This window comes from Rosa rugosa, chromosome 7 (assembly GCF_958449725.1).
Source record: "Rosa rugosa chromosome 7, drRosRugo1.1, whole genome shotgun sequence".
Lineage (NCBI taxonomy): Eukaryota > Viridiplantae > Streptophyta > Magnoliopsida > Rosales > Rosaceae > Rosa > Rosa rugosa.
The window spans coordinates 3,443,887-3,463,858 of NC_084826.1; the positions used below are offsets into that span (position 1 = coordinate 3,443,887).

At 39.3% G+C, this 19,972-nt stretch overlaps 2 protein-coding genes across 4 annotated transcripts; both read left to right on the forward strand.

Moving 5' to 3' along the window:
• Nucleotides 1–1,050: 1,050 nt before the first annotated feature.
• LOC133722287 (uncharacterized) lies at nucleotides 1,051–5,514 on the forward strand. Of its 3 annotated transcripts, none has more exons than XM_062149140.1 (3): nucleotides 1,051–1,599; nucleotides 2,657–2,740; nucleotides 2,831–5,514. In XM_062149140.1, the coding sequence occupies exons 1-3, from the start codon at nucleotides 1,568–1,570 to the stop codon at nucleotides 5,334–5,336; spliced, it is 2,622 nt and encodes an 873-aa protein (XP_062005124.1). In that variant the 5' UTR covers nucleotides 1,051–1,567; the 3' UTR covers nucleotides 5,337–5,514. The 3 variants fall into 3 exon arrangements, with proteins under 3 accessions (XP_062005124.1, XP_062005126.1, XP_062005125.1); XM_062149142.1 differs by having other exon boundaries at nucleotides 1,054–1,599; nucleotides 2,652–2,740; XM_062149141.1 differs by lacking the exon at nucleotides 2,657–2,740 and having other exon boundaries at nucleotides 1,055–1,599.
• A 775-nt stretch (nucleotides 5,515–6,289) lies between these two features.
• LOC133722286 (uncharacterized) lies at nucleotides 6,290–12,023 on the forward strand. The gene is made up of 4 exons (XM_062149139.1): nucleotides 6,290–6,924; nucleotides 7,485–9,251; nucleotides 10,499–10,854; nucleotides 10,966–12,023. Exons 2-4 carry the CDS (start codon nucleotides 7,499–7,501, stop codon nucleotides 11,677–11,679), a joined length of 2,823 nt encoding a protein of 940 aa, XP_062005123.1. The 5' UTR covers nucleotides 6,290–6,924; nucleotides 7,485–7,498; the 3' UTR covers nucleotides 11,680–12,023.
• Nucleotides 12,024–19,972: the final 7,949 nt, after the last annotated feature.

Sequence of the window (19,972 nt, forward strand, 5' to 3'; positions counted from 1 at the left end):
TCGGGACTCCATAAAGGTGAAGGTCTAGTCTCTTCAAAAAGAAATAGACACAGTGTTTAGTGACTCTATTAGTCATGTAGGTGATAGAATCTGCATCCTTGAGCCAGAGAGGATCCAATATTGCCATATTTTCTTCATATTGCTGTAATAGCCATGAAGATGAGCTCCATTCTGTTTAGTGGAAATAGAAGCAATTTGCAACTCATAGTTTCTTGTATCATCTTGAGCTACTGAAAAAGTAGTTTTGAAAGCATCCTAAATTTCTTTAACTGTGTCCAAGCTTTCATAATTTGCTCTGACATCCTTGTGCATGGAGTTGAGGAGCCGTGCTTGAACAAGATTGTCTTCTTCAACCAAATTTCATAACCCTCCTCATCTTCTTCTTCTTCAGATGGTGCTTTCTTCTTGCTGGTGAGATAGCCAACTTTACCTCGGCCAGTTATGTTCAACTTGGCATGTTTAGACCAAGAAATAAAATTGGTGCCATCCAATTTTTCTGGAGCAATAGGCCCATGATCATTGGATGACGATCGCCCTTTATATTGAGAAGAAGATTCGGAGTTGGTTGCTGATGTGTGGGATGAATCAGCGGGTACTGCATCGAGAACCATGGTTCAATACTTACTAAGTAAAGAGAAGAAGAATCTGATCCCTGTGTGTTGCCTATCGCGCAATATTTCAGTAACTCCTTTTAATGCGACCAGGTAAGGATGATTAAGATTTTGATGGAGCAATACTCACTTTTCAACCTTTTTGTTACATTTCTCTTATTCGATTATTGGTCTAGACATCACATTAATTGAATAGACTTATTTGTGTTGGGTGAGTACGCTCAACGTTACAAGCATATAAGATTTCTAATCTAATTTACCTTCTTTTTTTTTCCCTTCTCCTACCCTTTTCGAAACCTATCTTGACTCTTTCTTTAATAGGTTAATGCTTGGTATGGTGGGTGCTTGGTGGGAGAATAAAAAATGTGTCTAAAATGTGGGAGAACAAAAAAAAAATGTGGGATACGGCTTTAAAAAAGAAAAAGAAAGGTGTAACCCAAAAAAGAAAAAGAAAAAGAAAAAGGTTTTCTTCCTTTATGTCTCCCACTGGCATGCCAACGCTGGCAAGAGAGACTTTTCCTTCTTTTGCTTTCTTTTCCTTCCTTTGAGCAACAAGCGTATCTTCTCTGGAGGTCAAAAAATCTGAACATACTCCGGCACCGTCTCCTCCAATTGGCCCTTGCTTCCGGCCACTTTCGTCTTCAAACTCGCCGAAACCTGTCCGGCAGCGTTCTCAAACAGCGGCAAGTAATCGGCGAGGCGGAGCGGAGCTTGGCGGGGAGATCGGAGAACCCAGGCTGTGTTCAAAAGTAGTTTAGATTAGAACCCAGAAATATCGCAGCTGTGGGTTCGGCGTCTGCTCGTCGGAGGTCTGGGTACAGCGGCGATTGCTCGAGTCGCCGGAATCTCGTACAAATGCAACGACGCCAATCTCAGAAGCTTTAATTGATCGTTTGTTCAACGACTTCGTCAACTCCGGCCGGGACCCTTACAACTGGGTCATCAACTCGAAAGATATGGAATCAAAGAACAACAAGAAGCTCGACAGGTACTGGTATTTTCTGTTAAATCTGGTAATGGTATATGGGTATGGCTGGTAGAGTATGGTATTGCTGGGTATAGTAAAGAATCTTGGTATTTTATGGTATGAGCTTCTGCTCAATCTTTGAGCAAAAAGCTTGGTTCTGGGTAATGGGTAAGATGAAGAAACAAAATTCTTCTGTTGGGGGTGTTGGTATGGCTAATTTTCTGGATATTGGGAAGATGAAGGACAAACTTCTTCTCTTATTTCTGGCAGCGGAATATGGGTATCGGTCTCAAGAGCAAAACTGCTCTGATACCATGTCAATTATAGGGATTTATGGTATAATTGCCCGTATCTTCTCCAAACTGACTATATATACATATATACAGGCCCTTTTAGTGAGGGATTTCTTTTTTTCGTCTTTTATAGGGATAGGGCATAAACCAACTTTCCGATCACATTCCGGCATCTCAACCGTTCAGTTTTTAGGTCCTAATGTATAGTACATTTATATAAATTTTCAATCAAATCGGTGATCATTAAGATATTCAAAATTGCGATTTAAGATTATAAGTATGATTTTAAATTTAACAGATTTAGTTCGTCATCAATTTAGTTTGATACCTTAACGGTCACTGGTTTGGCTGAAAATTTACAGAAATGATAGAAGTGAGTAGTTTTAATAGGGAGTGAGAAGTTATTTATAGGAGTGGGTAGTTTTTCATAGAATAATAGAAGTGGGTAGTTTGATTATCTGTTTCTCATTTTTACCTTTTTTTTATATTTTCTGTTTATTTTGTACTTTGACTATATCACCCCTATCTGTTTTATGAGTTGTATAGTTTTTTAATATTTCAGGGTCATTTTGGTACATTTTTTCTGTTTTGGCTTACAAAAAAAAAAAAAAAAACTATAACATTTTTTCTGTTATATATATATATATATGCAAAGTGTGAAAGATAAATACAGAAAGTCATGCATTGTAGCTGCATTAATTGAACAAGATTTGTTGGAGCAGCAGTCCAGATTTGCTGCTGCTAGTTTTCACCAGCTCACGCTCACCTGTTACGTTCTAGGATAGGCTTTCTCGTCTCCCTGCAGAGAGCGACGTTAGCGATTCAGCTTATTTAAACTTTAGGCTTTCTCCTCCCGTGCAGACGGCAAAGTTAGTGATTTTGGGCTTTCTTGTTTTTCTAACCTTCTACTTTAAGATCCTAAGATCTTAGTGTTTTGTTGTTTTTTTTTTCCTCACCAGCAAGCAGATTATGGAGAAGATGACATTGGATTCGAAGGAGTATGAGTTGAAGAAGAACAATATGAGAAAGATGCACGAGAGCTTGCACTCCCAAGCATCTTCCATGCTAGTCTTCACCCTTCAGTGGAAGGAACTGGAGGGACGCTTAGATTCGATCCGGGATGCGACCCAGACCCAACTTGAAGAGCTCCATGAACGAGAGAAGCAGTTGGATGCCAAAGAGTTAAAGATGGAGTCCAAAGCAAATGAGTTCCTGGAACGAGAGAAGCAGTTGGAGGCCAAAGAGTTAAAGATCCAGTCCGAAGTCAATGAGGCGTTTGGACTCGAAAAGCTGATTAAGGAGAAACAAAAAGAGGCTATAGACAGCAAGCACTACTTAAATTCGCTCCAGTTATTGATAAAAGAGCATAGCGAATCAGAGAAAGAGCTTGGAGCCAAGGAAAGACGAATAGAGAGACGAATCCAAGAATTGAATGGGGTTGAGAGGAATATAGAAGAGAAGTTGAAGAAATCTCGTGAGGAACTGAATCAGATTCAGAGGGCGGTTAAGGAGCAGGGTGTAGAATTTGATTTGAAAGAAAAGCAAATTAAAGTGAAAGAGGAGAAATTGAATCGGATTGGGAAGAGTATCGAAGAGAAGTTGAAATTGGCAATTGAGGAGAAGAAGAAAGCATTTGATCTGAAACAAGAGCGTGTCAAAGAAGAGCAGAAACTGAGAGAGGAGAGACTGAAAGAGGAGAAGTTGAAAGAGCATAAGAAATCAGTAGTGGAAGCCTCTAAGGAGCTTAAGTCAAGAGTGGAACTAAAGAGGGAACTAGAACTGAAAGTGAAAGATCATTGCTTGCGAAAGAAATCAATGGAGGAGCGGTCCTGTAATCTCGAACGTAAAGAGAGAGAATTAGAATTGAAAGAGAAGCAAGTTTTGTCAAAAGCTGAGGAACTTGATTCACTTAATAAAAGGACCCTCAATGAGTTTCAGTTGATGGAAAAGGAACTTAGTTCAGTCGAAAGTACGTTACAAGAACGTGAAAAGCAATTGGAAGTGGACTCCCAGCGACTTCAAGTGGAACAGACGCAACTTGAAGTGAAAAGTGAAACAATGGAAAAGTTGCAGCAAGAATGCAAAAAGCAACTTGAAACAAAAGAGAGACAACTGGAAGTAAAAGGTGATACAATGGAAAAAGTGCATCAAGAACGCAAAAAGCAACTCGAAGCGAAAGAGAGACAACTTGAAGAGCAGACCAAAGAGCTTGAATTGACAAAGAAACAATTTGGTTGTCAAATGAAAGTAAAAAGTGAGCCATTGGAAAATACCCCAGCTGCTAACAATGCCATTGTTGCTTCATCTGCAAGTGATCATTCCAAAATCAATATCAGGGATGGTAGAGGCTTGCAACTATTCATGTATGAGCATATGAAGAGAAATGATTCAGTGAGCAAAGAAATCTCAGCTGTTCTTCAACAAGAGTCATTAGAGCCAGCAAAATTGGTTTTGGATGCAATGGAAGGGTTTCAGCCTTCAAATTCGACTGTGGACAATAGGGAGTTTGATTTGGTAATTATTAGAAGGACATATATTCTTTTGTTGGAAGAGTTAAAGAGAGTCTCGGCGCAAATTAATCCTCAGGTGAGAGGACAAGCACTGAAGTTGGCCAGTGATTGGAAGGCTAAGATGACGGTGGGGACTGAGAATTGGTTAGAGGTTTTGGGATTTTTGCGGCTTGTTACTACATATGAATTGACCTCTGCCTTTGATGCAAATGAGCTTCAAGGTCTTCTTGATATAGTAGCTCAACATGAACAAGCAACTGAATTATCCCGAGCCCTTGGTACCACAGATAAGGCAGCTCCTGATGTCGAAACTAAGAATGAGAAAAGTTCTGCAGCAGCAATCTTTTCTTCTCCTAATCTTCAACCAGCTACCACTGTCCCAGCTAATGCTATTATTGCTATTCAGAAATTTATTGGAAGGAAGAAACTGATGAAGGCTTATGGACGCATTCACAAATTCAAGTTATTAGACAAGTTCCCTCCAGCTCAAGTCTTAAAAGAATATGTTGAGAAAGCTATGAAGTGCATGGAAAATAGCGAGAGAAAAGAAATGCTCCATCAACAGGATCAGGTTGTATCCGAAGGAATATCTGATCTACGACGTGCTATTCAATGCATCAAACATCACAACCTTGAGTCTGAATACCCTTCTGAGAGCATTGAGAAACAAATGGTTGTGCTGCAGAAATTTATGGAGGATCGGAAGAACCAAAAACAGAAAAAACGCTTGTGCAGCACAATTGATTCCAGCTTTCAACAGCAGGAACATAAATTTCAGCGGACATCCTTATCAGCGGGGAGACCATATGGATTGCACCCTGACAATCCAAATCCAGGTTCTCCATTTTACAATGGACAGTTTAGTATTCCTTCCAACAATTATCCCGTGCAGTTTAGCATGCCTGCCAACGGCGTTAATCATGAGTTCCCTAGAATATGTCCATACCCTCCATAACCTCGCCCTCTTGTATATAGACACCCTGGGTATGGCCTTCAAAAGCCATATTGAGATTTCTAATCTGATCAGATTCATTTTCCTGACCCATGGTTCTAACTTACTGACTTGCATGGTCTTTATGTATCTTCATGTAATTTACACCAGATAGAGATATTCCACATGTTGTTTGCATAAATATAGAGAGTTCTCCATTCCAACTGAAAAAACAAGCGAACTTCCACTTTATGGGTCTAAGACGATTGTAAGCCATTTCAAATACTTGGTACCTAAACTCCTCTTTGTGAACGTTACAGGTCATCTTGTGTTTGTGTTAGACATTGCATCACTAAAATGTCCTAAGAAACTTATACAAACTATGCAACCAAAGATACTTGAGATACCTTAGTGCAATCCCCTAGTAGTAACACGTTGGTTAGCGTTTTAGCTTCATATAGCTAAATAATCAGTCACATTGATTAGCTACAAAAATAGTCTCTACAGAGTTATTTCCTCAAAACTTCATATGTTGTAGATTTACTACCTGCTATATGCTCTTTAGGGAATTAATTTTAAGTCCTTCTAAATTATAAATTTAAGTTGGTAGATTTATTGGGTCTTAATTTACGGGCGAGGTTCTAATGAGGACCACAATAATGAGGACTAGTTGAAGAGTTCTCGATTAATGGTTGTGAGACCCATTTTTTGATTATATTTTGACAAATCAACCGTTAGATGCTTAGATATTCATAAACAGATCACTTCTTCAAATTTCTAATAAAATTGGAAATCATTAAGGTATCGAACTAGATCAAATAAATGAATGAACCAAATCTGTCAAATTTGAAACGTTCATATTCATAAATGATAAATCACTATTAGAAATGTCTTAACGATTTTCAATTTGATTGAAAAGTTGCAGAAATGATCTACTCATAAATATCTAAATATCTAATAGTTAATTTGCTGAGATGTGATTGAATAATGAGTCTTACAAAAAAGTCTTCAACTAGTCCTCATTATAGTGATCTTCATCAGAGCCTCTGTCCTTAATTTACTACCAAATTGATTACCATGACCAACCGATTGTGCACATTAGGTAGTGAATTGCAAATTGATTACCAAATTGACCCATTTGTTCAAGGTCGACTTGAGTAAGATGAAGGCATGAAGCTGACTTGAGCACAAGAGGCAGCAACCATTTCTATGATATTAAAAGCTGCCACACTCTTCCTTTTAATAAAGAAGCAAAAAAGCTTGTCTGCCACACTCCCCCCCCCCCCCCCCCCCCTAAGGAAGGAAGGAGCAGCTCCCTCGTAGCAGTGGGAGATGATGGATCGACGGTGCTTGGGTCGCCGGAATCTGGTGCTGCAGATAGGTCGGATATGCACAGCCTCTACTTGACAGGTAATAGGTTTTCGGGTCCAATTCCCGACTTTATCTTCGGTTTGCAGAGCTTGGATGTTGTCTTTCCGGTCTTGACAAAGGTGAAGAGAGCAGAGGAGACTGTGAGCCAAATCAAATCGATCAGTTTCAGTATAAAGGAGGGAGTGGAGCAACACTGCAAATCTTGAGATGGTGGTGAGCCGAGTGGAAGCACAGTGACGAGGTATGGTATATGGTATATGGTAATGGGTATTTCTGGTAGAGTATGGTATTGGGTGCTGCATATAGTGAAGAACAGAATTTGGTCTTGGTATTCTGGGTATGACCTTGTGCTCGATCTTTGAGCAAAAAACTTGGTTATGGGTTATGGGTACTGGGTAATGGTTATATTTGCTGGGTACTGAGTAAGATGAAGAAAAAAAATGCTCGAGCACAAATGGGTATAGGTCTCAAGAGCAAAAATGCTCTGATACCATGTCAATTATAGAGATTTATGGTATTTTGCCAGTGTATTCTTCTCCAAACTGGAGGATATATATAGCAGTATAAATTGCCTATAGCTAAGTGTGAAAGGTAAATACAGAAGTCATGCAACATGGCAGCATTAATTACATAGGATTTGCTGGAGCAGAAGTCAAGATTTGCTCTGCTACTTCTGTTCTTCATTTTGACGTTAGCTCACCTAACAGCTCGCTCTAGAGCGCCATTAGGGTTTACGGTTTTCCTGGTTTTCACTTTTCAAAGCCTTAGTTTTTTTATTATTATTTTTTTTTTATGTCACAGCAAACGTAGTGAGCATGGAGAAGATAGCATCCGATTTGAAAGTATCGGAGTTGAAGCAGAGGAGTCTAGGCAAGGCGTACGAGACCCTGCATTCCCAAGCGTCTTCCTTGCTCTTTCTCACCATTCAATGGAAAGACCTCCAGGAACAGTTTGATTCGACCCGGAATGCGATCCGGACTCGTTTCGAAGAGCTTCAGGAACGAGAGAAGCAGTTGGAAGCCAAGGAGTCAAACTTGAAGTCGGAGATGGAATCCAAAATGAATGACTTGTTTGGAGTTGAGAAGCTGATTGATGAGAAAGTACAAGAGGTTATAGAAATAAAGAGATCGATTCAAAAGCATAGTGAGGAGATTGAACGTGAAGAGAAGAGAGTCTTGGAAGTACAGAAATTGGTTATAGACAAGGAGAGGGAGTGTAGTTTGATCGAAAGACGGATTCAAGAGCGTGCGAAGAAACTGAGTTGGGTTGAGAGAAGAACTGAAGAGAAATTGAATGAGGTTGAGTCTAAGGAGAGGGAACTGAAGAAGTACCGTGAGGATGCTAAGTTGAAAGTGGAGCAACTAAGTGTGATTGATGGGGCAATTGTGGAGCGCAACGAAATCATCGAGTCAAAAGAAGAGGAAATTAAAGCGGCGCAGATGTCAATCGAAGAATGTGAGAGAAGAATAAAATCAAAAGAGGAGAAATTGAGTTGGATTGAGAAGAGTATTGAAGTGACATCTAAGTTGGTTAACTCTAAGGAGGAGGAAGTGAGAGTGATACAACGATCGTTGAATGTACACCGTGAGAGTATTAAGTCGAAAGAGAATGACTTAGATGCGATTCTTGAGTCGATTGAATGGAAGAAGAAAGAATTTGATGTGAAAGAAGAGCAAATTAAAACGTTGCAGAGATTGCTTGAGGGATGTGAGAAAGAGCTCAAATTGAAAGAGGAGAAATTGAAGGAGGAAACATTGAAAGTGAAAGAGTACAGTGCGCGAAATAGACAACTGGAGGGGTGGTCCTGCAAGCTTGAATTTAAAGAGAGGGAAGTTGAATTGAAAGAGAAGCAAATAGAGTCTAAAATGGAGGAATTTAAAAAATGGGTTCAACAACGCGGAAAGGATTTGAATTCACTCTCCTCGGAACTGAAAGTTAAAGAGTGTCAACTTAAACAGGAGGCCAAAGAGCTTGAGTTGACGAAGAAACAATTTGGTGTTGTTGCTCAAGTGAAGATGGGGCCATTGGAAAAGGCTCCAGCTGACAATGCCATTGTTTCTTCATCTGCAAGTGATCAATCCAACATCAATATTACTGATGGTAGAAGTTTGCAGTTGTTCGTGTATGAGCATATGAAGAGAAATGATTTAATAAGCAATAAGATCTCATCCTTTCTCCAACAGAAGTCATCAGAACCAGCAAAATTGGTTTTGGATGCAATGCAAGGGTTTTACACTTCAAATTTGACTGTCGAGAACAAGGAGTTTGATTTGGTGCTTATTAGAAGGACATGCATTCTTTTGTTGGAAGAATTAAAGAGAGTCTCACCCCAAACTAATCCAGAGGTCAGAGAAGAAGCAATGAAGTTGGCCAGTGATTGGAAGGCTAAGATGAAAGTGGAGAGTGAGAATTGGTTGGAGATTTTGGGTTTTTTGCGGCTTGTTACTACTTATGGATTGACCTCTGCTTATAACGAGAAGGAGCTTCAAAGTCTTCTTGATATAGTTGCTCAGCATGAACAAGCGACAGAATTATCACGGGCCCTTGCTACCACAGATAAGGCACATGGTAAGCTCTTTATATCTGATTTATATTTTGTATGGGGGAGTGAGATTTATACTCCCTATTTTACAATCCACACTCAATGCTTCTCTTTTTAGCAACTTAAATTTTGTATCTTAGGATATGGTCTTTGAAAAAAAAAAATATTGGTTTTCTGATTAGTTACTTGTTTAGGGGTTATTTCTGATTCTTCTTACTCTTTTTAAGTCAGTACATAGAAGTCTATATCACCAGCAATATGCTCTCGACATGTTATGGAATGAGTTAATGATTAAAGGAAAAAATCACTTTACATGATATTGGAGTAAATTTCATTGTACAATATTGTCCTGAACATGCATGTTATAGGCTTTAGAATACTTCTTTGCCTTTTATAGAATTGTAACATTCTATAAACATTAACCCTCTTCAGTCCTTAATTGGTTTAGTGTTGTCCAACCTTTCCATTCTTAGGCCAAGTTTGGATCTCAACAGACAATTTCAGAAATTGTCAATCCTATTGCAATTTCCTGATCAGGAGTGTAGCTTGGAGTCTTTTGTTTTGAAATCTCTGTGCTTCACTTACCAATATAATTACTTTCTCTGTTCTGATTCTACATTACTAAATGCTTATTGTAGAATATTTTCCATAACTCCACATTATCTCTGAAATTCCATTAACAACCTTTTGTTCTTCTGCTCCATCTGTAGTTTATTATAGTAGTACTGATGCCTTTGATGTGGAGTAAAGGGTGACCCAATGCTTATAGTAAGGTAACATTGGGTACATTCCATATTGGATATGCCTAATGATTTTTGTGTTTCAGAGCAGCACTATAGAATAGTTATATTACTCTACGAGGTTTTCGTAAGCTATGATTTTAGATGACATAATGACAGATATCAGAATTGTTTACTCTTTAGGCCTCATTGCTATTCTCTGCATGATGATTCCATATTTCCACGATTTTTGTAACTATGCTGTTTAAGGCTTATCACTAATAGCATCTTTTGTTTCATGTTTTCTTCTCAATTGTCTCCTAAGAATCTAAGTTGACAGATATTCGCCCACATATACTCTGCATCTGATACCATGTCATCCTAGATCTTGTTATCATAGATTTTGCGTGTACCTTGTAGTTTACTAGGTAGTACTAGTAGTTATGCTCATCCCGCCCCACAACTCACCACTTGACTGAAAGCATTAGTAGCACTGCTATAAGTTTCATTGATATCTAAGTCACTGACTTTCTGTTTTCGTTACAACTGCGTAGCAAATAGCAACATCTGTTCTCCTATGAAAATTAGAAAGACAGAATCTCCGGTAGCCCAAAATGAAGCAACGATCTCTTCTCCAAATCTTCAGCAAGCTGCCACTATTGATGCAAGGAATTTGCAGGGGTTTCAAAATGAGCAGTGTCGTGAAGCCTGTGATTCTGCTTATTCTGCTTTGAGAAGTATTATTTATGATCTTATTGGAAAGAAGAGACTGATTGAGGCTGTTGGATTGATTTACACCATGAAGTTATTTGACAAGTTCCCCCCAGTACAATTCTTAAAAGAATATGTTGATAATGGAAAGAAGTGCTGCAGGAATAGAACCAAGAGAAAGAAATCGCTGGATGAAAAGGTGCCTTATATATCTCTTCTTTGGATATTCAATTGTGCTTCCTAAATAGTTATATCTAGAATCTCTAACGAAAATCTATCAAAACTTGAATTTTCACTTTTTTCCTCGCAGGATAAGATTACAGACCAGCATATAGCAGATCTACGAGTTGTTATTCAATGTATCAAAGATTACAACCTCGAGTCTGAATGTCCACCTGAGGAAATTGAATCACAAATTGCTGTACTTGAAGTTGTTAAGGAGCGGAGACGTTTAGTGTCATCTTCTCTTGTTTTAAGGGTTGAACAACAACAGCGAAAAGTGCTGAAAAATGTTGAAGTACATGAACAAGTAGAGCAGAAAGCCTCCAAGGGTGAACAACAAGAACAGCAAAAAGAACAGAAAACCTCTGAGGCTGAACTACAAGAAAAAGTACAGCAGAAAGCCTCCAATAAGGTTGAAGAACAAGAACAGCAACAAGAGAAAAACGCCTCCAAGGTTAAACAGCAAGAACAACAAGAGCAGAAAGCCACCAAAGTTAAACAACAGCAGAAAAAAGGGAATAAACGTCCAAACAGCACGTTTGCCCCCAGGTTTGGTCACCAACAGCAGTGTAAAAATAAATTTCAAAGAACATCTATATTAGCTGATAGAAACCTGGACCACCCTGACTATCCGAATCCAAGTTCATCAACTTGGACACATGGAAGTTATGGATTCCGTGGACAGTTTGGTACTGCCGTCAACAAGCATGAAGTTCATGCTAGTCATGGACATCCTGTGCAGTTTGGTATTCCGGCTAATGGTAGCGCTATTTATGCATACAGTGGACAAATCTCGGAATAAATCAATCATATCCCTGCCCTCCTGGATGTGCCCCTCACTAAACCTACTCTTTGACCTCTCGCTAATTAACCGTGAAGTGCTAATGTGTAGATGGCACTGTACAAGTACAGTTTTGTAGGTTGCCTGCATTGTTCCCTCTATAATCTACTCTAGATTGGTTTTCCTGTTGAAAGTTTCAATTTGAAAAAGAAGTATATTACTTTGATGTACAGCAGAATATTTTAACTCTTTTTAACATTTTTGGCCGTTGTACTACGGACATGGAAATTGCAGATGCATGTGTTTCTGTATAAGCACTATTATGTTAACGGCGAGGATGAATATATCATTTTTATTTAAATTTCCGATTTTGAAGCCGGCAAAATCAAATAAAGATCACCTATAACCCTACAAAATTGTTGAGATACTGTATCTTCAAAAATTTCTTAAGCAGCTCCTCCTTTGTCATGAGCAACTATTGTTAATTATGAAAGCTTGCAAGACTAAGCTTGAAGAAGAAGCAAAAATAGAGAGAAAGAGAGAAAGCTCTCTAACTGTGTTGGTGCCAATTTTGGCATCAACGAGTCAACGGAAATTTCGTTGAAATCCAAGTGTAAAGTGGTGGGGTTATTTTCTTGAAGTAGGCCTATCTTTTCCTTTGATTAGTTTGATAACATAAGTAGCCTTGGTCGTCTACCTCGTGTGACTAAAGGTATGGACTCGGTGGTCTTGCGCCTAGTCTTGGTCATACACCTCTTGTGACCGAACTACTGAAGATACTGCCTCGGAGGTCTTGTGCCTGGTCTTGGGCTTTCAAGCTCCTATGTTGGGTGAAAGTGATATAGTTTGGCCTTGGGCTCCCTTCGCTTGATGTTGGGCCTCCAAGCTGCCTTGTTGGGTGAAACGGATGGTCTCGCCTCGGATTTCCTTCATTTGATGTTGGGGCTCCACGCTCATTTGTTGGGTGAAACTGATAGTTTGGCCTTGGGCTCCCTTCGCCTGATGTTGGGCCTCCAAGCTCCATTGTTGGGTGAAACTATAGTCTCGCCTCGAACTTCCTTCACCTGATGTTGGGCCTCCAAGCTCTTTTGTTGGGTGAAACTGATAGTCTCGCCCCAGACTTCCTTCACCTGATGTTGGGTCTCCAATCTGCATCTACCTGGCAGAGCTTCATGGCATAGTGTTGGGAGAGAAGAGAGAGCTGAAGTCCCTTTCTGCTTGTGAAAGAGTGGTATTTATAGGAGAAGGATGGCTGAGATGGTAAGGGAAGGCATGGGTTCTTCCCAAAAATCAGGGTGTTAGCCCCATAATTTCTGCTTCCTGACACTCCATCTGACAGAGTTGGTGACATGTGTCACCACTATTTGGTCTCTTCCCCTCACATCACTCTTGGGCCATGCTGATAGAGCATTCTTGTCATCAGAGCATGACACCTGACCTAGTAGGTAAGAATTGGCCCTTGATTTCCGCTAGTTATGTCTCCATTGCAATGACTTTGTCTAAGAATGATCTTGACAGTCGAGGCCTTAGCCTTGGAGGTCGTGGCTTCTAAGCTTGGGGTCGGACTCTTGGTCTTGGGGGTTGAGGCTCTTGATTCCTTTGGATTATGATTCTCTGGTAGTGAGCTCATGATATGCTCTGGCCTTGCCATCCAAGACGACAAGTCAATAACATGGTGACTGTCCAAGACCTAAGAGATGGAGGCCCAAGGTTAAAGAATTGGCATACCATGGTTAGGCATCTCACTAGTCATGGTTATTTATGTCTAAGGATTCCTTTTCTTTCTAAATGAAGGGTTTAAGTGCGTTGAAAGGTCAGAGTCCTACATGGACTCTTTGACATTTCAACGCGTTCTACGTGGAATGGGTTGAAAAGTCAAAAGCATTTGTCCAACCAAATTATGACATCAACAAACTGTATTGAATAGAATGATCGAAAAGTTCAATACAGGGTTTATATAGTAGCTAGATAGAGGAAGATATAACTGACACGTGTCAGCTCACAAACATAACCTGAGCTAATTACTAATAGAAAGCTTAATACTGATAATTAATCCTAATTAGCTTAATTGCCAAACTAATTAGTCAAACTGTCAAACTAGCTACATGGTTAACACCCCTCCTCAGCTTAATGGGAGGCAAGCAACATGAAGCTGTCGCAGAGATAGTATGCTGAGGTGAGCAAAGAATCTTGGTGAACAGGTCTGCAAGTTGGTCCTTGGATGTGACAAATTGAAGTTTGAGGGATCCAGCCTTGACCTGATTTATGGTGAAATGCACATCGACTTCAATGTGTTTTAGCTTGGAGTGATAAACTGAATTTGTGGCAAGGGCAAGAGCAGATATGTTGTCACAGTGTAAGATTGGAATATCAGCAAAAGATATATGCAGATCATGAAGCAAATGAAGTAGCCACATAATTTCAGAAGTGGTGCCAGCCATGCTCCTATACTCAGCTTCAGTGGATGATCGAGAGACAACAGTTTGTTTCTTGCTACACCAAGAAATAGGAGAACCATGCAACAAAACAACAAAACCAGTAGTAGATTTTCTATCATTAGGGTCACCTGCCCAATTTGCATCATAGTAAGCCTGAAGATGAAGTGCAGAATCACCAAAAATAGGATTATCACCCCTCCTGAAATAAATGCCTTGACAAAGTGTGCCTTTAACATATCTTAGTATTCTGGTTCACATCCAAAACCAATTGACAATAGATGGAGTGACCCAAACCCTTATAAACTCATAGGCAAGGTCCCATTTTTTTCACGTGGGATGTATATATTCTCAACACGCCCCCGCATGTGTGGCGAATTTTCAAGCCATAAACGTGGACAATTTTGGATGACGTGGAGCTCGTGTGGGCGTGAGGCATGCACACGTGGGTAACCCGCTCTGATACCATGATAGCTTGCAAGACTAAGCTTGAAGAAGAAGCAAAAATAGAGAGAAAAAGAGAGAAAACTCTCTAACTGTATTGAACAGAATGATCAAGAAGTTTAGTACATGATTTATATAGTAGCTAGATAGAGGAAGAGATAACTGACACGTGTTAGCTCACAAACATAACCTGAGCTAATTACTAACAGAAAGCTTAATTAGCTAAAACTGACAATTAACCCTAATTAGCTGAATTGCTAAACTAATTAGTCAAACTGTCAAACTAGCTACATGGTTAACAAATTACACCACTTGGTTAGGATTGCTGGACCAAAGCTAAGGAATTGGGGGAAATGGAGGGGTGATAAAACAAAAGAGAGGTTTGAAAAAGGTAAGAGCTAGCTAGTTGTTTTGTATTAACTTACTGGTTGAAGGAAATAGAGAAGAGCTTAGAATTAATGAGAGTCAGTACTCACATATTGAGAAATTGGTTAGAGGTCTAGGAAATTGAATTGGGTGGAGAAAAGAGTGGAGGAAAAGTTGAATCAGGTTGAGGTGGAAGAAAAGAAGTTAGATGAGATTAGGAGGTTGATTGAGAAGAAAAGGAAAGAACTTGAAGATTTTGAGAGTGAGTTGGAGTCGAAAGAGGAGAGACTAAGCTTGGTGGAGAGATCAATTTTTAATTGCGATAAATACTCGATTTGAAGGAGAGATTGGTTAGTGTAGTGGATTTGAAGGTGAAAGATTTTTTTTTTTTTTTTTTTTTATACAATTTGAAGGTGAAAGATTTTTGTTTGTTGAAGAAATCAATGGAGGAGTGGTCCTGTAAACTTGACATGAAGTAGAGGGAGCTTGAAGGATGTGTTGCTAAGCTAGAATCAAGAAAGGAAGAAGTTGATACAAAGATTGAGGAGCTTAGTTTGGTTCATAACAAGTTCCTCGATGAGGTTCAGTTTAAAGAGAAACATCTCGATTCATGAATCGTTAGTAGAGCGTGAGAAGGATTTGCTTTCACTCCAAAATTAGTGCAAGTATGTTGCTAGGGAGGTGAGTTCACATGGGATGGAAGAGGACAACAGCAGTTTTTGGATGAGCATTTGATGAGAATTGATTCCATACGTACCAAGCTATTGGCGATTCTTAAAGAGTCTCAGACCTGGGGAAATTGATTTTGGATGCAATGCAGGGGTTTTATCAGGACAATAGGGAGTTACATTTTGATTTGAGAATTAGAACTTAGAAGAAGAGGTTGTTGTAAAGTTCAGATTAATGTTCTTATAGAGGATGAATTTATGTCTTTGCGAGGTTCAGGCCCCATTTGGTGTACTACCCAAATTTGAATAATAATATAGTAGGTGTTGAAAGATATTTGACTTTAGTGTGCTTTGTCAAACATGATTAGTTCTATAGTTGTAATAAGAGAGATTTCCTACTCCGAGTTAAGATAGGAATCCTTGTACTCCAAGATTATGTACTTTGTAATCCCTATAGATAGGGCTCCTATTATCAATCATGAATATAACACAATTCTCTCATCAATCTCTCTTACATCTATTTTCCTTAAACACATTATCAGCACGAGCCCTAACCCTGAAATTGATCCAAGAGAATCTTTAGAATAATTATAATGATAATAATAATAATTAATTATTATCATTAATTAGTTTTCAGCCATACAGGAGCTTACAGCTGAAATACATAAGGTTTTCTAAGCCATTCAAATTTGACGGTTAGAAACCTTCTTGGTATATTTAGTTTTCTATTTTAGGAAACCATTAATTGTATATAAACAGTAATCATTGTATGAATTAATCAGGCAGTTGAATACGATTCCAATTCTTTTCTCCATAATACATTGTGTTCTTTTATATTCTTGATTAAGAGTTCCACAAGAAACCTTTGATCAAGTGGTATCAAAGCATTAGATTCAATTGTAGCCTGTGGTTTATGGTCTCAACTCGCAAACAAATCAAGGTTTCGGGTGAAGAACATGTTGGATCATTAATCTCAGAAAAAGCTCTTCGACAAAATAAGAGGAAAGCAATGGCAGAAGAAGAAGGAACTGATGCTAAGATTGCGTTGTTGGCGCAACAAATGGAGAAGATGACGCTAATGGTGGCAAAGTTGGTAGAGGATCTTGCATGCAAACCGCAAGACGAGATTCCCAAAGATTCCAGGAGGAAGGCCTCAAGAACGAAAACATCCAAAGTTAAGAAAATGGTGAATTGTAGTGAAGAGGAAGATTCCAATGAGGAAGAGGAGTCTGCGGAGGAGTTTGGTGCAGATCAAAGCCAAGAAGAGGAATCGGGTGCAGATAAAGCTGGTAAGTCCAAAACTTTTATGAATGGTCTTAAAATTGATGTTAAGATCGATATTCCAGCGTATGATGGTGCTATCAATGCTGAGAAGTTGGATAATTGGATTGACCAGTTAGAAACTTATTATACTATTTATGAGTATAATAACCGTCAGAGGATCAACTTTGCAACATTAAAGTTAACCAAGCATGCTTTGACATGGTGGAAGGCTTATAACAAACGCTATAGTATAACGACTATGACGTGGAAAAAGTTTAAGCGAGCCATAAGAAAGCAGTTTTACCCTGTGGGCTTCGAAGAGGATAGATGGTTCAAGTGGCAACATTTGAGGCAGAGTTTTGGACAGTCAGTACAAGATTATGGAGCCGATTTTCAAAACCAAGCTATGGTGCTGGACCTAGACTTGGATGACCATGAACTCCTCATGAAGTTTATTGGGGGCTTTCAAGAGTATATTCGCAAAGAGTTGCGATTGTTCAAAGTTGAAGACTTTGAAGAAGCATTAGTAATGGCAACTGCCATCGAACCAAAGAACAAGAAAGTCAACAAAAAGGAGGACAAGAGGAATTCAAGGAAGTTTGAAGTTGGGAGTAACAGTAGTAAACATAGGGAGCAAAGTTCTGGAAAGAAGCAGACAAACTGTGAGCATTCCAACAAGTCAGGTCATACCAAAGAAACCTATTACATTCTTCATCCCGAGCTTAGGGAGAAAGAAAAAAAAAAGTAATCGGAAAGATCTTAAAAAGGCATTGAATGCTAACAAGACTGTAGAGATTTCAGAAATAGTTGACTCTTATGACCCAGAGGCTTGTTCATCCTGAAGGTCGCGAAGACTTGTTGAATGTTCATATACAGGTGAAGCACGATTTGATAGACACTATAATTGATCCGGGAAGCCAGAAGAATCTTATTTCGGAGGCATTAGTCCGGAAGTTGCGATTAACAACCACTCCTCATCCTAAACCATACCTGTTGGGGTGGATACAGAAAGATGTTGTGTCACAAATTACTCGACAATGTACTTTCAAGTTTGCAATTATTAGAGAATACATTGACGAAGTGACTTGTGAGGTGGTGCCATTGGATGTATGCCAAGTAATTTTTGGTAGTCCATACTTGTGGGATCGTGATGCAGTGTTCTATCGACGACTTCAAAAGTATCGATTTCTGAAGGATGGAGCAGAGTACTTCATTCACGCCAGCAAAGTTTCATTTAATAATATTTTGATAAGTGCTAATCAAGCTAAAAGGATGGTGAATGCTTGTGGCAAGTTCGTCTTATTGGTGGTTCGACCACGAGAAAACACTTCATCTACATATGTGTTATCTACTGTGATGCTTACTCCTCGGCAACAACGTGATATGGAGGAGTTACAATCACAATTCTCAGACTTGTTTGAGGATGTTGAAAGCTTACCACCGCAACACCCAGTAGAGCATGAGATACAACTCGTTGGAGGATCTCCATTGCCTAATTTGGGTATGTATCGTCATTCGCTGGAGGAAAGCAAAGAGATCAAGAGACAAGTCAATGAGCTACTAGAGCAAGGGGTATTGAAACCAAGTTGCTCACCTTGTGGATCCCCAGTGTTGTTGGTCCCAAAGAAAGATGGCAGCTGGCGTATGTGTATTGATTTCCGAGCACTCAACAATATCACTATTAAAAATCAGTATCCATTACCGAGGATAGATGATTTAATGGATCAATTACAGTCAGCTCGATGGTTCACTAAACTAGATTTGAAGTCTGGTTATCATAAAGTCAGAATCAAAGAAGAAGATACATGGAAAACCGCATTTAAAACCAAATAGGGCCTCTTTGAGTGGCTCGTGATGCCGTTTGGTTTATGCAATGCTCCAGCGACATTTATGCATCTTATGAATGAGTTACTTCGCCCATACATTAATGATTTTGTCATTGTATACTTGGACGATATCTTGGTGTTCAGTCCTACTTGGGAAAAACATCTAATTGATGTTGAAAAAGTGTTGGAGACAATGCGGCAATCTCAATTACGATTGAATTTGAATAAATGTGAGTTTGGGAAGAGTTCTCTAGTGTATCTTGGTTTTATAGTAGGTGAAAGAGAGTTGAAAGTTGATCCGTCCAATGTGCAGGCTATCACAAATTGGCCTAGGCCTCGTACAGTAACTGAGGTGCGTAGCTTTATGGGAGCTTGCCAGTATCTACGTAAGTTTATCTGCCATTTTTCTCAAATTTCCGGGCCATTATTTGAATTGACTAAGGCAGTAAGGCAGGAAGAAAAATTTGAATGGCTAGATAAACATGAGGATACATTTCGGTTACTTAAAAAGAAGATCTCAAAAGCTCCAGTTTTATCTTTGCCAAATTTGCAAAGACCATTTGAGGTAGAAACAGATGCAAGTAATTACGCCTTAGGTGGAATTTTGAAGCAAGATGGGAAGACAGTTGAGTATTATTTTGAGATGTTCAATGCTGCAGTGCGGAATTACCCTACCTACTATAAGGAGTTGTTTGCTTTACATCAGTGTGTGAAACATTGGAGATGCTACTTATTAGGTAAAGAAGTTATAGTGCACTCAGACCATAAGCCTTTGCAGTACTTGCAGACACAGTCCAAGTTGCAGCAAGCTTGACACATGAAGTGGATGTCTTACTTGCAACAATTCAACATCATTATTAAGTACAAGAAAGGTGTTACAAACAAGTTGGCAGATATGTTGTCTAGACCTCAAGGACATTCCGCTTTATTGGTGGCTATACAACTCCAACCTGTGGTATTTTTTGAGTACGTAGAAAGTTATGACAATGATCCAGATTTCAAAGTATTCTTTGATAAGCTACAACATGGGAAGCCATGCCAATTTGAGATGAAGGATAGTTTAATGTTCAAGGGAAAACAACTATGCATCCCCAACAATGGAGACCGATTGCAGTGGATTAGGGAGGCTCATACTTCTAGATGAGCAGGACACTTCGGAGTTGACAAAACCCTACTCAATCTACAACGTTATGTTTATGGCCTCGGATGCATGTGGATGTTTCTCGCTTTATTCGAGGTTGTGTGTTGTGCAACACATCAAAACATTCGAGGAAGTTGGGGTTGTATACACCACTTCCTGTACCAAATAGAC